Source organism: Pyxicephalus adspersus, chromosome 2 (genome assembly GCF_032062135.1).
Source record: "Pyxicephalus adspersus chromosome 2, UCB_Pads_2.0, whole genome shotgun sequence".
Lineage (NCBI taxonomy): Eukaryota > Metazoa > Chordata > Amphibia > Anura > Pyxicephalidae > Pyxicephalus > Pyxicephalus adspersus.
This window is the reverse complement of record NC_092859.1, coordinates 77,903,652-77,924,977: the sequence shown is the minus strand read 5'-3', so window position 1 is coordinate 77,924,977 and position 21,326 is coordinate 77,903,652. Positions and strand designations below refer to the sequence as shown.

The window sequence follows — 21,326 nt, the reverse complement described above, 5'->3', positions numbered from 1 at the left end:
TTTTCTACAGCCTCCTGAATGTATTGCCCCAACCTCCCCTGTGAATCCTATTATCCTTAAAATGGTACAATATTCCAAATAATAAAGACTCAGCTTTCTACTATAAACCAATCTCATTCTGCCCTGTTTGTCACAGAAACAAAATCTCCATTGTCAGGTATAACAATAGTACACCTCTGTACTAATTTACAGCGCTGGTAATTTCTGAGTTATTGTGTATGCTGACAGATTGGACAGAAGTGATTATTAGGCAGTTGCTGTAAGAAAAGGCTCTGGTATACCATTATGAAATGTGTTCCAGTCTACATCCCAAAAATTTGTATATTAAGTATAATAACACCATGTTTCAGCTTGGGGTAAGCTTAGATATATTAGGGAACTGTAGGGAAGAGGTAATACATATAAATTATTAATGTCAAAAATAAAATGCTTTGGATATAAGAGACTATATCAGCTTTGACTCTGTTTTCAAAAGTGTTACCAAGGGCATTTAAAATGTATGTCAGGAAAAAAATATTTATGAAATTTCTACAAAATATACAGATTTTCCTGTGTTTTATGCCTTTTATCCCTGCTACAAGCATAATTTGCATCTAACTTTATGTCTGAGCTGATAACATAGTGCCTTATCTAACTAAAGTGCCAGTCAGTGCCAGTGTTCTGAGCCCTGACATTTTTCTCCTGATGATCTACTACCCTTCTCTCTTTCTCCTGTTCCCCAAAACAGAGCAAGGGATTTCAGAGAAGCAGAGGTAGCTCACTAGATTTCTGCCCAATGATTTAATGATGCATTAATGCAAAAGGGGGTTCCTTGTGTGATTCATGCTTCAACAATGCCAACAAAACTGATCATGGGAGTACAATCACACCTTTGCTTTAACTCTAGTTAGATCAAGATCAGGGAATACATTTATACTGCTTCTGTTTAAGGAAATGTATGCACTTTAAACAAATGCTAACATATTCTAGGTATTGCTAGAAGTAGCAAAGACAGCAACAGGTGAATAAAGAGTGAATAATCTTCCTCATCTCAGCATTTGCATCTGAACAAGTATTAAACTGGGTAAAATATGAGAAACTATAGCTATAACATAGACACAGGTCCTGGCTTGCCCTGCACCTTCACTGCATCTATATTGCATTCCCTGTTATCTATATTTATCCTTATATTTCAACTCAATTTACATTTCATTGCAATCACAGTATATTGTTTGCAATACATTTAAGTTAACTATTATGCCTATCCAATGCTGCAAAATTTAAAGTAATTACTTTGGATGATGACAAAGAATACACATTTAAAACATACTGCATATCATTACAATTTATATTGCTTTTAATGCTCCACTTACAATTAAGAAACTTTTTGTGCAGCACAAATTATTTTAATAGGGGTAATATATAAATCACGGAATGAAAAATGTATGTGCTCTCCATAGCAACCAGTAGGATTCTAGTAGTCGTTTTCTGCTAAAGAAGGACAGAAAATATAATTTGGACAGCTGAAATTTTATTTCACTGTTTACTGAGTCAAAATTTTCCACTGAATTTTCCATGGCTGAGAATACTGAATTCAAATATTGGGGCCTAAATGTGTTGCTGGGTTTGAAGCTGAAGAAAATAGAAATGTGTTAGAGCAAACATATCTATAAAAGAATGATAATACATGTTTAACATTTTAAAATTTAAAGTTTTGAAAAAAAAATTTAAATTTTAAAATTTAAATTTTTGAAGGATGTGTGTGGGGTGTATGGTTCCAGTGGTTTTTCAAGTAACTAGAACCCAAGTTATTCAAAATGCAATGAAGGCCTTTAATTTTACAGACAACTGCTGATGGGATTGTACAATGTGGAGGACCACAAGACATTTTCTGGTGATCCTGTAAACAGGGAATTGAAGTAGTCCAAGTGCAGGAATTAAAGTACCGGTACATAAATTATCTTAAGTATGTCATCAAGTGGAATAAGGTGTTTATTTTCTTGCTTTAATCCTCCGAACAATGATTTTATATTTGCTCATATTTACTTACTGAGTGTTACCTTTTTGTTAGGCATCACCCCCAATTTACATACAAAGTTTTCGTATTACAATATTGCCCTAATTTTTGAGTGAGCAAACTTTTGTAAAATAACATCATATGTGGGCCCATTACCACCATCTCAGCTCTGTCCAAGTTCATCCAGTTTTTAAGTTCCATAGTGTCACAATACTCGTTGGTGATGTTGCACCAGCTACCTTGCTACTTTGTGTTGTATTCTTTTGCTATTTCTGATCTGTGCCTGAATCCCAACTATACCTGCTTTGATCCGTGCCTGGACTCTGACTACGCTTGTTTGCCGCATACCCTGACCTGTGCCAGGATCCCGACTATGCCTGTCTGCCATCTGCCCTGACCCTTGCTAGGACCAGACTATATTTGGCTGCCACCTGTTTCCACATCGAGGCTGCTCCAGCTTTGACCTGGTGACACTCAGCAGCAAATAGCCTGGTGGACTTTAGGCTACTGCCCCATCACCCCTTGCGGAGTGCCCCATTGAAGACCTGGTGTCACTTTGACTCTGTGCCTTGAGTGATCCTGCACTACCTGCCTGTGAAGACCCTGACACCTAGACAGGCATAGATGGGTGTTGGGTCCTGTAGGCCAGGCTTGAAGGATGGATATAGTTGTGTGTAACTTAAGCAGTAACTTAAGGATAACCTAGGCCATTATAATGGAATAATATTCCCACAGGTAGCATGTAGACAACAAGAGTAGAGATAACACTAAACCTGTGGGATTCTAAATTGGATGAGTGGGGACATAAGCATACTTGCTGTGACCTGTCAGACAGAAAGGACTGGAACCAACTGAGAGCACTGTTCATTGGATCGCAGTAGTCGTGTAACTGCTCGATTAATATTTCACGATCAACAGTAAAATCTAACAGACTATGTATTGAGCATTCAGGCTTATTTCTTGCTAATAGCTGTTCATTTATTATCCAGTTTTTTTTTCATGCTTTATTTTTTCCCTGATCCAAACCAGGAGGTATCATGTATGTTATCTGCTACCAAAATTCTAGTTGGTTTGTAACTATCCTTTAAAAAACTTTGGATGGATGGCAAAGATAGAAGATAATTATTTGCATCTATCTCTTTGCATTCCCACTGTGCGAAACATCTGTTCTTAGCAGTTGCTATTTTTGTTTTTTTCTTTTGTATTACATCGTAGTACTGCTTGAAGTGCAGGAATAGTAAAGATTTATGTATCTTCAGAGCCTGATTTACACCACTGTATTTCCAAGCTAAGTCTGGTGACTTTTCTCTATTTCATTTAGGCAGCCCAACTAAGTCACCTCCCTGTCCCCAAAATACAATTGTACAAAAAATAGCAACAGACTAATGAGTTTATTCCTCTGCATGTTCGGTAAAAGTATTCGTTTATGAAGGACAGCTAAGTGGTTCTAAGTGCTGTCTCACTCACTCCAAGTCCGAGTGCTGCTATAGGGGGGATTTTACGAGGCAAACATTCATAATATAAATATAAATTCCATACCTTATATATCTAGATATAAACTGAAGGTAAAGTATTGGTAAATATAAGTCCCTTCCTTTACACTTTAATAATCTGATTTATAAAATTATACTACTCTCCCAAGTCCCAATATGCACATCCTATCAGTAGCAAGGAGGGGACGGACATTAGATGATGGCAGGAAACCATCCATTTAATCATCTAGCTCAAGAGAGTTTTTGTCTAACCTTAAAGTCTTAAGGCTGCTAGTTAAAATCATTTTATCAGATAGATTTTTCAGTTTATTATTAATGTTTATGATGATGTACCTAAATTTAAAGTATCAGATGGCCATAACTTTAAAGTGGCAACAAGTTTAGTTTCAATAGTTTTTACTATGCCTTGCAGTACTGAATACGAAGGTCCAGTTCGCTCAATTGTCTCTGAACCAATTTTTTGTGAACAGAAAAGGGAAACATCAAAACCATTGTCAGGTTATTTTGATATTTGTGCCTCCTCTGAGTACTCTTCTGTATTTATACTGGTGGCTATTGTCAATATTTAAAGTGGGAGATATTATAAGAATTTAAATGGTACATGGAAAAGGAATGAAAGGCACTTCTTTCAATGTAGATAATTGTTTAGTGGCATCACAGGTAAAATGTTTCACTAAGGTGTGGAATTTAAATGAAGGCCAAAGACTTCACTGGTACAATGAATTATAGGTTGGTATATGTTAATATTGAATCAACAAAAACTAAATGTTATATACTAACAACAATAAAACAAATGTAACTGTGATACAAGTATCTACAATATTTGCTCATATAAAATAGTTACATAAAAAATTGTGACACCATACTACACAAGGTAACATGACCTTACCTGAATAATGTGATCGTAGCCTCCTATAAGTTTTTCCTTCACAAAAACGTTGGGTAAAGCTGTTTCCATGGTATATTCATAAAGTTCTTCTTCAAGTATCCTTCCTGAGTCTGTGAGGAATACATAGATGAGCTCTACATTTATAAACACTCAGAATGAGCCAAACAGGGAGGGACATAAAACTTTCACAACCTTATTATCACTTCCTTCCTTACACCTATGATGATTCCTCACCAAATGTGTCATCGATCGTGACTTGCAAATTTCCCAAGGTACAGGGAAAGAGTGAAACGTCACAAAGACTTTGCTGGGAGTTAGATGATAAGTATGAGGAAGAGGAAGACTTGAATAAATTTGCAAATGTATGTGCATATATTACAGAAATATTCTTTCTTTTACTTTTACATACATTTGGAATATCCCCACCTGAGAAATCTCACTGCTGATTATTTTGATATAAGACTTATAATGTATGCAATTTACACAGCCTATAATCTTCCAAACTTTTCCACATGATGTAAATTATTCAGTGGCGTTTTCCAAAACACCAATTACAGATTTATTAATAGATTTGGCCAATAGTATACATATTATATAATATACATGATATTATATTATGTTATACCTTATATAAAAAAAGATGAATTACTAAAGAGATCACGCGCAGGAGATTTTAGGTTAGGCCCAATTATAATACTGTTTTAGTATTCAGTAATAAAATAAGTCTAGGGACAGCAACAAATTTGGTAAAAGAGATGAAGAGAAAGAGAAGGGAGGGCATGAATAAGTCCAAGCCACACTTTCTAATGCGTAAAAGGGGTCAGGAGGAAAGTATTTCTAATAGGAAGCTAAGATCAAGAACATGAACCTCAACCATGCACAGTCTCTCTGTCCCTGCTGCTGAAAAACCCCCTCATAGCATGATCCTGCCACTGCCATGCTTCACTGTTGGGATGGTATTGGGCAGATGATGAGTGGTGCATAACAGTTAGAAGTAAGGCCAGAGAATCTTGTTCCTCACAGTATTAAAGTCCTTCATTTTTTTTGCAAACTCCAAGAAGGCATTTAGGTGTTTTGCACATTAGGCTTCCATCTAGCCACTCTGCCATAAAGCCCAGATCCCTGGTGGGCTTCATTTAAGGTGCCAAAACATATGAGCTGCAAAAAATCTTAATACTTAAGTAAATGTGATATTTCAGTTTTTTAATAAATGTACAAAATAGTCTAAAATTCCTTTTTTCACTTCTAATATTACTGAGTGTAAATTATTCAGAAAAAAAAATGTAAATGATTGTAGCATCAAGCTGCAACATAACAAAATTGTAAAAAAAAGTGAAGGGGATCTGAATACTTTTTGAATCTATGGTTTATAGTATTACAAAGCAACATTAAATTAGACATACAAACAAAAAAAGACTTCAAAATGTTGCCTTAGTAGTCTTGACAACAACCATATATTCAGAGATGTCTTGTTTTGGTCCTCATCCTTAACAATGTTTCTCTAGAAATGTTTCTCTAGAAAATTCTCCTTGTTTGTCAACTGACAGTAACTGTACTTACTGAAAGCATACCTAAACTCAGAATTTTTTCTTTACATAAAAGGGTGGACAACCCTCTATTTTAGTCCGATGGAAGAAACCTCTCGACAAAAAGAATTGATGACATAAAAAACAGGGCAAACTGCTACATGGAACTGGTAAACTGTAATTACACTAAAATTCCATCAACAAAAATGTACAAACTCTATATGGGCGGCAATAATGAAGACCTGGCAGGATTGCAGTGGCAGGTAGAGGAACAGCACAGGCAATTGAAACCAATTGTTATTATTAACAACATTATCAAACGTCTGGTGTGTGCCTCTGTCAAGCCTTTCAGGTTGTCTTCATCTGCTTCTAAACTATTGTGTAATATAGGGATTTCACCCTCACCAGGTTGTGTCTGGCTGTGCTAGAGCCCCCAGAAATATTTGTTTTTTGTTTTTTTAACCTATTTGTATGTGAAGTCTGTTGGTCAGGTTATAACTCCCTCTATTTCTGCCTAAATACATGTACTGACAATCTGTTTTGCCAATATATCTATTGATTGTTAGACTGACTCCATTATTGTAGCTTAATTTATTATTGATTACTGTTTCTTCTTTAGATACAATACTACCTATAGATGTTTGTTATAGGTGGAGATATCTCTTTAAGACCAACCGGTTTAACATGCAAATAATCAGAAGTATGAGATATAATTAGCTTTTAGCAAACGTAGCAGCAGGTGCTTATTACTGCAGAATGACAAAGCAAAAACTACAGCTTATAAAAAATCATAGACAAGCTTTAAATAAGGTTTCACCACCCCAAAAGTAACTTTTTCATATTTTGTCATATTACATGCTAGAAATGAAATGGATGTAATTAGGATAAATGTCACTGAATTTATAGAAAATAGGGCCTACATTTTAAAGTGGAAAAAGTTACATAGTCTAAGGTTATTTACTAATAAATGATCCTCATAATAAGCATTTATGCCTTTTTTCTGAACCTCTTATACAAGTTCTAGTGCAAGTGATGGCCTTGAAAAGTAACAGAATTCACTGAATAGAGTCCATCTGTGCTCAAATATTGTCACGTGGTCTAAAATAATTACTGCAATATTAAACATCTACAAGAGCATCATAAATTTTTACTCCTGCAATGTGCCATAACTTGCAGTTTTTGTAACAAGAGGAGGAGGAGAAGGGAAGGAGCAAATATTCACAATATAAGTTCCCTGGAAATATCATTTTTAGTTTTCTGAGAATATACCATATCAAAACATCCAGTCCATATGAAGGTTGAGTTTATATAATTACTGAAACATTCACAATACCTACATTCTTTTAGGTTACCTAAGGACAGAACAACCTAAAACATGATTTTCTGCCTAACCGATATCTACCCTGCAGGCTTATTTGCATATGTCTCACCCATTTTGTCTATCTCCACTGCCAAATATGGAACTTCCAGTTCGTCAAAGGCATTCTTAACCTACGGGACAAAAAGAATAATGTTGTTGTTGTTTTTAAAAGTAGGTCTATAGTCCACACTGTAGCCACAGTCCTAATCCCCTGTTTCACAATGTAGCAAGATTATCTAGCTTTACTTCTTCTCATTAAAAAGAAGTATACAAACAAGCAAAAAAAGTATATGCAAGTATAACCAAGAATTGACCAGAAAACTAAACCCAAAACATTTGTGGCTCATAATACACTGCCATAAAACAAAGTTGAATATTATCAATTCACCATCTGCTGCTAGTTTTTTTTTTTTAAACAGATTTAATGTCAGCTTATAAATTAAAAACAGGTTTCCACTCAATTTTAATTTAATATTGGAGCTTATAAAAATAGTAAAGTTGTTAAAGTATAGTTAATGTTGAATCTTACAGCACATTACTGCTTATGTAACGTCTTTTATTCAGTTTAAAAAGAGTATTGATTTTCATAAGATGTGTAAGCAAGAACTGACTTGCTAATTAAATGTACCAGGCAAAGCTAGGGGGAACTGTGTTTATATAAGGAGATAATGCTAAAGTTATTCAACTTTGAATAACATAGGAAATGTTTTGCTCATGACTAAACTTGAAAAATGCAAAGTGGGTATGCTAGGACTTATACACAACATGCATCTTCATGTGGAATGCATGGAAGTAGGCATTGTAAGGCATAAGTATTGTGATCACCACCCCTTCATAACAAGAAGCAGGACATTTATTCGGTCACAGACAGGTAAAAGTACAACATTTGGAGGTCTCATAGAACCTCTAAGGCAGCAGCGATGTCCCTGCTGCCTGATTATCAAGGTGTGCTTGTGACAATTTGCTACTTCTATAGATTATTGATAACAGCTTTGTTGGTTTGTGGTTTACATTAGCATCCATAATCGTTGGAATCTATGATATATTTGTATTCAAGTACGATTCAATGCATTGCATTGTTCAGGAACTGAAAGTGAGAGAAAAACCAAACATTTGAGTTGTCACTGAAACAGGAATGGAGGGGAACATTGCTCTAGTGACAACTGGCTACCCTTCCTTTGCAGCCTTTAGGGCTGTGTACACCATTTCAGAGTTGGTGCCCAAGACCAATGGCTGTGCTTTTCTCAGGCAAAAATCTGGCATGTGTACATCGGTCAACCAATGTTGTTCATCAATCAGCCATCATGGGTCAATAAACAGTGACTGGGAACAACCAATACAGGTATTCATCAAATTATGATGGAGATGTGTTACGAGGGCCCCATTGTAACTTAAAAATATTGTAAGTCGGAAACTGGCCTAGCCTACCCATGAGTCCCATAAGATTTTGATCTGTATGGAGTAGTACTGTATACTGTAATTTTGTTGATTATTGGAGAGAGTGAGGCATATCACAAGGCATCAGTATCGCCATCCTAAATTTGAAATATTGTAACTAGAACCATCGTAACTCGGAGAGCATCTGTATGCATGCCAATGAAGATGCCCACTCAATCATCCTCCCCACTCCCTTCTCCATTGAAAAGAGTCGGCATTGTGTGTACTTCACTTCTTTGGTTATCTGTCACAATCTGTTACTGGAAACCAATATTAAAGATTGTTTCCAGCAACAAAAGTCCTATTTGAGATTACAATCTAAGAGGTGGGCGAGGTATCATACAAGAGGAGGGCGGGATATGGAATGGTGGGAAGTAGTGAGGGTTTTAGGAATCAGAAGAAGATGGGTAGGCATGTTTGAAAATTTGGGTTTTGAGTGCTCTTTTAAAGAAGCAGAAAGTAGGAGCAGGCCAAAAAGGACAAAGAAGACCATTCCAAAGAGTTTGGACAGCTCAAGAAAAGTTTTGGAGCTGTGTGAGTGACGAGGTTATAAGTAAGGAAGTAATTAGCAGGTCATTGGAGGAATGAAGAGGGCGGCTGGGAGAGTATTTTTCTATCAGGTCAGAAAGGTAAGTGGGACCAAAACTGTGGAGGGATTTGAAGGCAAAGCACGGGAGAAGCATTCTACTTGGATACGTCTAGCTGCAGCATTCATATTAGATTGTAGAGGAGAGAGTCAGGTTATTGGAAAAACAGAGAGGAGGTGGTTACAGTAGTCCACACAAGAGATAGGACCATGTACAAGGAGTTTGGTGGTCTCTGGGCAAAGGTAGGGGTGGATTTTGGATATGTTGTGCAGGTGAAAGTGACAGGACCTGGAAATTTTCTGAATATGGGGGGTAAATGAGAGGGCAGAAGGTGATGCCAAGTTTATGTGCCTGAAAGGGGAGGGAAGAATAACCATGTTATTAACAGTTAGAAGTATGTCATCAGAAGATTTGAAATTTGTGTGTTGGTGATGAGTTCTTTTTTTTCCAGGTTAAGTATCATGAAACCTTATCCAGGACTGAGGGAGACAAGTCAGAGGTAGACAGATAGATTTGAGTGGCATTTGCATACAAATGCTACCTTAAACCAAATAAGGAATGTGTGTGTATGCATGTTACCCTTTATGAAGTGTATATGTGATGGTACCTTGGTACACTTTTCACATGTCGTCTTGCTGAAGATCACAGTATCACTGCTGCTGATGTAATCTTGGATTTCAATTCTTAATTGATTTATTTCTTTTTTACGTCCTTCTTCATTTGAGATTTTCTCATTCATGTTGAACGGCCTGTTTTCAGGAGTTCTCACATACTGATCCCCTATAGCTACAGGTAGGAAAAAAACACTTTTAAACTAGTGGAAAAAAAATGACTCTTATGCTGTGCATAAACACATTTTGCAAGATTTGTAGTAAAATAGGAATTTGTTTAACTTACAAACATACATACAACATTCTAAAGATTTTCATACCATTAACATTAAAAACCGTGCAAATAAAACATATTGACTTGTTTACTTAAGGTAAACAGGTATATTTGTTCAGTTCTTTTCCTAATTATGCAAGTGAATATGACCAGTTTTACTGTATTATCAGTTTAATAACAAAAAACTAAACTAAACACAAAAAAATAAAATGTCACCAGAGGGTACAGCTTTTTAGCAAAAATAAAAAAACTTTCTCTGGCTCCTGATGGCTTTTTTGTTTTTTCTCACCCTGCATGGTTTATACTGCTTTATACATGGCATCACTGCACATAATAAAACGTCAAGAACTGTGCTGGAATTACATCATCAGTGGCTGCCCAATGTTTGAAGAGGATCTCTATGTATCGGGAAGAGTCGTTGGAGAAGATATTGGATGTGGGGATTGCAGAGGTGATAGGTTCCTGTTTTTTTGGACTTGTCATTGCTTACAGAACAATAAGTGTGTGCCATATTCTGCAAATAAACTGAGCATAATTGCCATAAAAATTCACAGAGACCATTGAAAATGTAGTCCTGCTTTAAAGTGAATCTGGAGATGCTCACATATAAAATCCTGATTGTTTGGGTTAACATGCATGTTAGGCTATCTTGTACTGTATATAGAAAGTCCTTCCTTAAAAAAAAGTCTAATATTTAACTCCTTACTTATTGGCCCTAATTAATGCCTTCCACCTACAATTTTAACATTTTTGTAGCATTGTAAGAAAATTTAACATGTACTGTAATTACCTTTGCTGTGTTTGCGTCAGAAACATAATATTAATGTCATAATAACTGGGGAACATAGTAAAGCCTACAATATATATTTATATTACACCACAAAAAAAGAATCAGACTTGTTAATAGGGCCCTCCCTTGGAGACAGAGTGCTGCAGGAGCAGCGTGTGTATGGACAGGCATGGGGCTTTATGGACAAGTGCTTTGACCACGTTGTCTGATGGAAAGTGAGTTGGTTGCTGGCTTGTACAGAAGGGGCATTGTTTGAATTGGCAGAATGGGCTGCAATCTATAACCTGGAGACTGAAAAACATTTGTGTTCATTTTTCTGCTAAAAAACAACCCCTATGGAAACCCCTGTTTGTCGACTGGACTTAGTCAAAGCTCTTAATGTGATGCTTTATCTCATTACATGTACAGACAAGCTAGTTTTTTAAAATACTTTTAAGGCATCCAATTTTTCAACTTTTTTCAATGTCGGAGGTTTAAACTGACTAGAAACCATATACAATGGATAAATTATAGACACAATACAAATTAAAAGTATCTGATAAATTGCTCTTATAAGCCATCAAATCTGACCTTTTTTCTCCCATACTGCAAAGAGGCATGAAAGAAGGGACTGGTAATAGTTGCTATGGCTATGGAAAAAGGATCTTCTTGCATCTATAAAAGCAGAGATGGTGTGTAAAGTCATGCCCAACCTGACCCTTAGTTTTTGGAGTGTTTATGTGGTCAGGTTTCATGTGCATTCTTATAGGTTCAATTCTAAATCACATACTTTTGAGATCAACATGATGTGCTGAAGAAAAGCAATCAAATAAAGCTATATTGGTAAATCAAAGAAATGTTTTTAGAGGTTTTAAAAGTATAAGTACAATATACAATTAAATTAAAATACAATTAAATTCAATGAACCTAAATTATTGGCATATGTTCCAATGTTCGGCTGTTTTAAATGTTTTAATAAGAACATTGTGTCCTTTGTAACTTTAAGTCAACATGAAATTTTGTTCCTGAGATGTAGGTGCACCTCTGGTCAGTTTCTTTTAGTTTGTTTTTAATAAAATATAGTTGTAGAAATTTTGGTGGTTGATCTGGCAGAGGAAGTAACAATCCCGCTTTATGGTAAATTTGCCTTTGCACTGTGAATGTGGATGGAAATCCAGGCTGTTGACCAACTGATGTTGCGTCGAATGATGTAATTTGGAAACATGAGTTGTATTTTTTGATGTTATTAAGAAAATGCTTTGACTATTTGAGGCATTTGCTGATGTGCAATTCCAAAGTTCTTGTCATGGTGTTTCCAGTTGGCAGTTTGACTTTCCCTTTTTTGCAGAAAATACCAGGAGACTCAGATTTAAACTTCTTGGCTTGACAGTAACTACAAACCATTTCCATTTTTCCAATGGTAACACTTGCTTGCTACAAGTAGTCTTTATGTGGATCATAGTGGAATCCTTCCAATGCTAAAGCTAAAATGTTGTGCGGTCCGTAATCGTCTGGGTCTTTCTCTCATTTTGTGTAGTCGGGTCTCACGCTGTTGTACTGTTTCTGAAGCTCTAGATGTAGTAGCTCTATCTCCCATTTCCTGTAGTCGGATCTCACGATGTTGTACTGTCTCTGAAGCTCTAGATGTATTAGCTCTATCTCCCATTTCCTGTAGTAGGGTGTCACGCTGTTGTACTGTCTCTGAAGCTCTAGATGTAGTAGCTCTATCTCTGTTATCCTGTAGCCGGGTCTCACGCTGTTGTACTGTCTCTGAAGCTCTAGATGTAGTAGCTCTATCTCTGTTATCCTGTAGTTGGGCCTCATGCTGTTGTATTTTCTCTGAAGCTCTAGATGTAAAAGCTCTATCTCTGTTATCCTGTAGTCAGGCCTCATGCTGTTGTACTGTCTCTGAAGCTTTAGATGCAGTAGCTCTCTCGTGCAGCGTGGCAGGTCTTCTATTCCTGTCATCGGGATTTTCTTGTCAACAGTGGTGTTTCATTTTTTCCCTTTGATTGCACTCGGCCAATTGCCTTACATTTTCTCAAAGGCATAATTACAGGCCAAACAAAAATTATGTAAAACTATAGGCAAAAGGTACACTATCACTGAGCAATACATACACACATACATACATGTAAATATACCTCTGACATATACCACAGCGCTATACAAAGATCAGCGGTGCACTCACATGAGTCTGCGTCATATGTCTAGCAAGTTTGGTTGAAATGTGTCAATGCGTTCCCTAGTGATGACATGCACACATACATACATACATCCAAATATAGCTCTGATATATAGCACAGCGCTGTACAAAGATGACTGGGGCACTCACATGAGTCTTAGTTATGTGTATGGCAAGTTTGGTTGAAATGTCTCCATGTGTTTTCGAGTGATGGTGGAATATACATACACACATACACACACACACACACACACACACACACACACATACACATACTTACATACATACATACATACTTACAAGTTTATATATATAGATATAATACATAATAACATATCATATCACTTTTTTCTAAAGTGTAAACTCTGTATTGTGTTTTATTATTGATAAAATATTATTTTTTGTGTTGAAACCACTTGTAAAAACAGGTGTGTAGGTGGGTGTGGGTGGTAGGGGATATAGACATATTACACAATAATAATGGAATTTGGTTCAATATTAACCATTTTTCCAACCAGTTATGAGCTGTAAAATCACCCAAAATAGATTGCAAAAAACCCTACTCTGAAACCAACCTAGCAAGTGCTGGTTTGTGGGGACTGACTGCACAGTGTGTGTATTGTATACTATTGTAGGTTCAGATACAAACCTCCTTTTGCATCTTATATACCATTAGGGATTATGCCACACTTCCTGTCCTTGTGAAAATGCCAGGCAGGCCACTTGGGAAATCAGCAAAAGGGACACTGCAAAATTTCCATTTGTGCCACTTCGGATACAAATATTTTCAGGGGTGAAAATCTGCATGTGTGTATTATCTGTTAGAGAATTCCCCACACTTCCTTTTCCAGTGAAAACATTATCAGGGCGAGGAGCAGTAAAAGGCAAACAGTGGTACTAAGCCTTCACAACTTTATCCAAATTATTTTTTAAGTTGGAGATGCGCTATAAAGACTTATAATGTGCTCTAATACAAAAAAAAACATCTAAGCACATAACAGACACATTTATATATTTGACCTTTCCCTGACAGGCATTTCAAAATCTTTATAGTCAATCGATATTGACAGCACTATGTTACAAAGTCTTTTGTGAGTAATTGCTTCTTTTATCAGTCTATTAGCTTCATTGACTTTTAAGACAAAAATTGAAGTTTTAGAAAACAGTCAATCAAGAAATCTGGAATAAAAGCTAAACGAACACAATTATTATTCAACAAATAAAATTTAAATTATGTAAAACACATGCAAAATATGGTCCTGATTAGGCTGTGTTTTGCCTGGCGTGAAAATGTATGACTGATGTGCAGTGACCCTGTCACCAAGTTGCAGGTAGAAGAACAGAAAAATGCTAGAAATGCTTACTTGCACTGTTCTCCTTTCCATAATGTTATTTTTATTTACTTGCAATATGTCTTTGAACTAGAAAATTTGGAAAGTCAGTTCAAAAGCACAGCCACCCTCCCTGCTTGTCTGCCATAGCCCTGGGGTTTAGGGAGTGTTTGATTAAGTTCTTTTAAGCTACCTACACACTTCCAATTATTATCGTTGGAAAACGAACGACGAACGTTCATGCACGATATATATGAACGATCGTATAGCACCGATCCTGCACATAGCGTTAACGACACGATCGTTCGTAGATATTGTACACACAATAGATACGATCGTTTGAACGATAGAGGAACTATGTGCACGACAGGAAAGTGAACGGACGTTCGTTCATCATGCATGCTCTGAACATGGACGATCAACGAACGACCGTACACACGAACGATGTTCAACGATCGTCGTCCAATCCGATCCGTCGGTCCGGTCGTTCGTTTCCAGCGACTTTCCTCGTTCGTCGGCGTCGTTGGTTACTTTTTTACGAACGATTTTTTGCCCAATCGATCGTTCGTCGTTCGATTGGAACGATAAAAATTGGAAGTGTGTACGCACCTTTACTGTGTGTGTTGGCTCATTATCTCTCTTGCACCTCTCCTCTCACCTTCCTACATAACACTTGCTGTTGCTGCCATGTAAATAAGGCAGCTATAGAGATACTATAGACAGTGTCAGTCCTGAGTCTAATGGGGATGCTGACATCACATCCAAGATTGCAGCAACTAGCGAAACTCTCAGGACTATTATTATTATTATTATTAATAAACAGGATTTATATAGGGCAAACATATTACGCAGCGCTGTACATTAAATAGGGGTTGCAAATGACAGACTAATACAGACAGTGATACAGGAGGAGAGGACCCTGCCCCAAAGAGCTTACAATCTAGTAGAAGTGTAAACAAGTTACAACAGTACCAAAAAGTATTACTTTTCTTTTTGCAAACCAATAAAATTCTTCTTTTTATTGTTTGAAAGGAACTGAATACCTATACACAATTTTATTAATGGCCAGTAGTGAATTTTACTATCAAACAGTAAGAAAATATATTTAGCTGCATTCATTTAAGGTAACACAGGGGGGCTGATTTGTGAAAGCTCTCCAAGGCTGGAGAAGATACACTTTCAGCAGTGAACCTGGGTGATCCAGCAAACCTGGAATAGAACTAATAGAACTAGTATTGAAAACATTTGCTAACAAATTACTTTAAAAAAAATCCATTATAGGGTTGCAGGATCACCTAGCTTCACTGATGAAAGTGTATCCTCCCCAGTCTTGGGGAGCCTAAATAAATCAGTCCCAATGTGTTTATTTTGTCTATAACAACTGCTGTATGCAAGTAGCTTGCGATAAAAACAAATGTGCACTTAGTACCTATGAAGATTCCTAATGGGAAGTTGATAGCAACTCTAGAACCTGGTCAGGTAATTAGATCTCTGGTGACAAAGGTTATGTCTGCTTGCAAATTCAAGTGTAACTACTAAAAGCATTACCAAATAGCCACAATAGAAATGTACTTTGTGGGTAAGGTGAGTAGGCCCAGGTACTAACTTCATTACGTGACTGTGCTGTACATAAATTGTGCAGGAAGCAGAGTTGTGGGACTATGAGAAAGCAGCAGTCACTGGCCTTCAATACATAAGGCTTCAGTGGACTGGATTACTACACAGACATGAAAAAATAGACATAGCACACCATGATTCAAAAAAATTAAAAAATACACACACCTCCTGTACTTAGACAATAAATGCTTACCATAACGCAGGGGTGTCAAACTCAAACACACAGAGGGCCAAAATTAAAAACTTAGACAAATCACTGGCCAAACTTGAAGTTTATTGAAAAAATTGAGGAAGTTTTTCCTTCTCATTAGATATAAAACCTTTTCATATGGAAACAAAGAGGTTTTACTTAACATTCAATCTGGAACAAGCCTATATGTTATGAGTGGCTGGAACTTCCTCTTCACTGAAATAGCACCACTAATACAATTCTGTGCGTCTATGAAACAGTCCAATGCGGGGCCATGCATAGGCAGAAAGGCCGCTGGTCAATAGACGCGAATGATCTCAGGAATTGTAGTAGCGGCGCTATTTAAATGGAGCGGCGTGCCAGCTGCAATTCATATTTAGAATTCCTTTGAGGGCCAAAAAAAAATCATTTGGGGGGCCAAATTTGGGGGGCATCCACATACTGACGCAGCCCAGGGACTTTAAAGGGGCAGGTGGGATTTCAGTGTCAGCAGTAATGGTAGCTGGTGCTGAGACTTTGTATCAGCTGCCTTGGTATTCAGCTTTTGTACACCACTGGTATTCTGCCCTGATCATTTGCCTGAACCTGGATTATGCTATACCTGCCACCTCTCCTTACCATTCATTGAACCTGGATTATGCCATGCCTGCCACTTGTCCTTACCATTCATTGAACCTGGATTATACCATGCCTGCAATTTGTCCTTACCATTCATCGAACCTGTATTATACCATGTCTGCCACCTGTCCTTACCATTCATTGAACCTGGATTATGCCATGCCTGCCACCTGTCCTTTACCATTCATTGAACCTGGATTATGCCATGCCTGCCACCTGTCCTTACCATTTATTGAACCTGGATTATGCCATGCCTGCCACCTGTCTTTATCATTCATTGAACGTGGATTATATCATGCCTGCCACCTGTCCTTACCATTCATTGAACGTGGATTATGTCATGCGTGCCACCTGTCCTTACCATTCAATGAACGTGGATTATGTCATGCCTGCAACCCGTCCTTATCATTCATTGAACCTGGATTATGTCATGCCTGCCACCTGTCCTTACCATTCATTGAACGTGGATTATGTCATGCCTGCCACCTGTCCTTACCATTCATTGAACCTGGATTATGTCATGCCTGCCACCTGTCCTTACCATTCATTGACCCTGGATTATGCCATGCCTGCCACTTGCCCTAACCATTTTCCTGACATTGGTTTTCACTTGTCTGACTCCCATCCTTACTGTTTGCCTGGACTGGGATTACGTTTAATAATTTCCAGCTCTATCCATTCTCACTGTGGTCTTTCTCTCCTGCCTGCTGGACGCTGCCTGTCTCCACACTAGAGGCTCTCTGTCCCTCCTCCTCAGGTACGGTGATCCTGTGGGCTGTGACCTGGAGACCCCTATCAGCAAAAAGTCCAGCAGCTTCTAGGGAAGGCCAGGAGTCACTTAGACTCTGCACCTCAAGGGTACCATGCTACCTGCCTGAGAAAAGTTTCTTCAACTTTCAGCAGTCCCCAACTCTAATTTATCAGACATTGATCTGATAGGGTGTATGTCCTTTAGGCCAAACAGGCCTTTAAGCCAAACAGGCTAAACAGGCCAAATCCCCTTGAGGATGCCTGTACTGATAGTTTAGGGAAATGTTTACTCCCAAACAGGCTGTCCCTGTCCCTTATTTATTGCTTACTCATGATGACAGATACTTATCCTGTCACAATACACTTCAGGAACTCTTGAAATAAAAATATGAGGTCTAGTATCCTAGTACTCTCTGCAAGACATTGTTTATTCAGAGGCCCAGAGGAAGACCAAGGTATCATCAAGTGGGTCCCTTTATGTCTTACTGTGTAAGCACCATAAATCTGACCCTTCACCCTCCTTCAATATGCTTGTTAATAAAAAGCTGGCCTATCCGATCATCTGATTAACGCATCACATTTGACTTTACGTAAAATGGAGGTGCAGAGATTGAAGTGAAGTTTACATTATCTGATGGTAGGTCTGCTTCTTATGTCTGCACTGGAAGCCAAAAGTGCAGGGTTTTCCTGGCAACCATAGCTGACGCTGGGCATGCCAGAAACCTGGAGCAATCAGGCAGGTAAGATGCAAATATTGCAAAAACGACATCGTCTGTACCTTTCTGCAATTTTGACCTGCCTGATTATACAAACTTTAAAGTGGAATTTTAGTTATTATCAAGTATTACTTGATGTGCTTTGCATTCTAATGAATAATAAAAAACAATAACCAAAAACTTCCTAAGTGTAATAATATCAATGTGATGAAATATAAACAAAAAGATACAAATGTACACAGTGCCTATACTGTATATAAAATACAACCGTGTTGACACAAAATGACATGAACAAAAGCTAAAGATAATAATAATGCAAAAATAATAAACAAAAAGTTTTCTCAGAACAATGACTACTGTGTAATTAATTGTCCATCAAATATACAGTGTTGATCAAGCAATACAATATACTGTACATATATGTTTCTATAATTAATACCCTTTGAGAAGAAGCAACACATCTGCAAAGTACTTCCCCTCTACTATATCCATGCATCAACTAGAAACTGTTCTAATATTATTTTTATTTGATTGACCCATTTTGAGCTTATTTCATGGGGTAATAAATCAATCTTTTCACCTCAAATTTCCAGAAGACTCTACAAAAGCTGCAAGCAAAGAGGCTGAGAGAGATAAAAAAAAGTATTTAAATATTCAAATAAAATGATATATAATCAGATATCATTATTAGAAAACAGATCAGGTGCTCAGCCCAGCAAAGAGGACTCACTGCTTGTTCCTCTCAAACCCATGTATAGGGAATAGAACAAGCAGTAACTCTTTTATTGCATGTTGGGCAGCCTATTATATCTGTTAGAGATATGCGCACCCATGAATCCATGCCAGGAAATTTTCTTCTTAGCAGACTTTGTTATACTATTTACTCATTGGGATTATAGCAAGATGTTCTGGTAGAAGAGAATGAATACAGGTAAACGTGTTTAACTGCATAGTCCAAAGAGCAGTCATGTGCAATAGCTTATTGAAACAAACTAAATTAAATTTTCAATAGCTTAGAATTGCTTATTTCTGTCCTTTTTCTGCACAGTATAAATCTTTTACCTGCTTCAACTATAAAATTCAGTCAAAAAGTACTTTTTCTACTGGCAAACATTAGATCCTAATTTAACAGATAAAGGTGGTGTATTTAAAGAAAAAAAAGAACATTTGTATTTTCAATCATTTATTAACACAAATATCGATAGATGTGATAGTGTACTTTGGAAGATGTAAGTACTTATATGATCTCAGAAGCTTGCATTTCCCCTTTAGCAGATATTATATTTGAACTTTAGACAGATGGCCTCACACTCTCCTCAATCACACATATGATGCAAACCTCATAGCTGACGTGGTGACAGCAAGCTAGTCAAATTATGAAGCAGTGAAGCAACCCTAAACTATAACATTTTCACCCTCGTGCATTTGGAATAAAGTTATTTTAAAACTATATGTTCGTTTCGGCCTAACATGTCTGCTATTACTGTGGACAAAAATTACTTTGATTCATCCGTGCAAAAAATAAATGGTCTAGAAGGTTTGTTCTTTGCTTGTATGTTCCATGGCAAACATTAACATAAAATTTTGAACAAGAGAGTTCCAAAGTGGGACTTTTAACTCTCCTGTTCAAAAATGTATTTTTGCTCGTTTTGGGAAGTGGCTCTGCTTCTTTGATAAAATGGGGTCTCTTTCATGCGTATATCAATAATCTTGAACTAATGTTCTTAGATTCTTCTTCTTGGACAGCGAATGATTTTTCATGGCACGCCTCCTATACAGGCTAATTCAATGTATTCTCATTCTAAATGTAGATGCAAGCAATTTGGCTCTAATTGTTGAACAAGTTACTTCTGCAATTATATTTGAGTTCTCTTAAGGACACCTTTAAACACCAAATCATCAGCTTTAGGGCTGAATTTGCTGAGCCAGCCAGAATTGGACAGTTTACCAGAGTAATATATCTTTGCTACTTGTAGATTATTTTCCTTAAAGCAGAATAATTAACTTCAAATAATTAGCTGATTTTTAAAATCACATGCCAGATTCAAAGCCATCCACAACCTACTTTTGAGAGCCATAAAGAACTCTTTTGATGTTAACATGATAACAACACACATTAGAAAAAGATCAGCCGATCAATATCTTAGGTTTAAATAAGACAGGTCCTAACTGCATACTGGCTAGGGAAATTCTAACCATTGTCACTTATTTCCTAAACACCTATTTCCAATTTGGTGAATCCTAATTGGCAAATGAATCCATATGGCAAATCTGCATTTTTAAATAAATTTCCCCTTTTGTTTGGATATGTTGAACAAGTCAACAATTGCTTTAACTTATTTCTTTCATTTGTACATGAAATATTAGCATGTAAGCAGTTATATGAAGCACAAAGACTGAACAGTATATCAAACAAAAGCAAACAGCTACATGAATGTTTAGTTCTACTTTGCCATCATCTCCTAATAAATCAAAGAGCCATTATATAATAAAAAAGTAACATGCACAAGTGAACAGCTTACCTGCTTTGTAGAGACGCAGGCTCTTGACTTTATTCTGGTCTGCAAGGACAACCTTCCCTTTCTTCACCGAATTACCCATCGTGTGGTTTAGGAATCATCATGTTCTTCAGTCCCAGAGTGAGAACAAGGTTGGCTGCCTGTCTTCTATTATCACCACCTGTGTGTTGACATTAGAAACCACAATACTTAGATACCAAAAATACCAAGATACAAAAAAAAAGACAATGAATTTCCTTATGCTTCTCTCTGCAGTTACAAATCAGACCTTTGCACCTGACAGCATGTCACATGCATCAATATTGCATTCTAGGAATGGAAAAAAATTGAATCTTACCTAGCAGAAAATGTAATCTGATATTATATTTATAGATGCATCAAGTGATGCATAAGGCAACTAATGTTCATTTGAGGATGGATTTTATTGTTTATCGTTGTTAAATGTTTGGAGAATTGGC

General features: G+C 37.0%; 1 protein-coding gene across 1 annotated transcript in view; it reads right to left on the bottom strand.

Annotated features, from left to right (window-relative positions):
- The window catches only part of TXNRD1 (thioredoxin reductase 1), a 40,385-nt gene extending 19,297 nt beyond the window's left edge, over positions 1-21,088 (bottom strand). Inside the window, exons 1-4 of the mRNA XM_072401165.1 lie at positions 20,872-21,088; positions 9,896-10,074; positions 7,335-7,395; positions 4,379-4,488 (exon numbers count right to left, since the gene is read on the bottom strand). Of these exons, the coding sequence (XP_072257266.1) occupies positions 4,379-4,488; positions 7,335-7,395; positions 9,896-10,074; positions 20,872-20,950 (429 nt within the window). The 5' untranslated portion in view covers positions 20,951-21,088. The remainder of the gene's footprint in view (positions 1-4,378; positions 4,489-7,334; positions 7,396-9,895; positions 10,075-20,871) is intronic.
- Between the last annotated feature and the right edge of the window lie 238 nt (positions 21,089-21,326).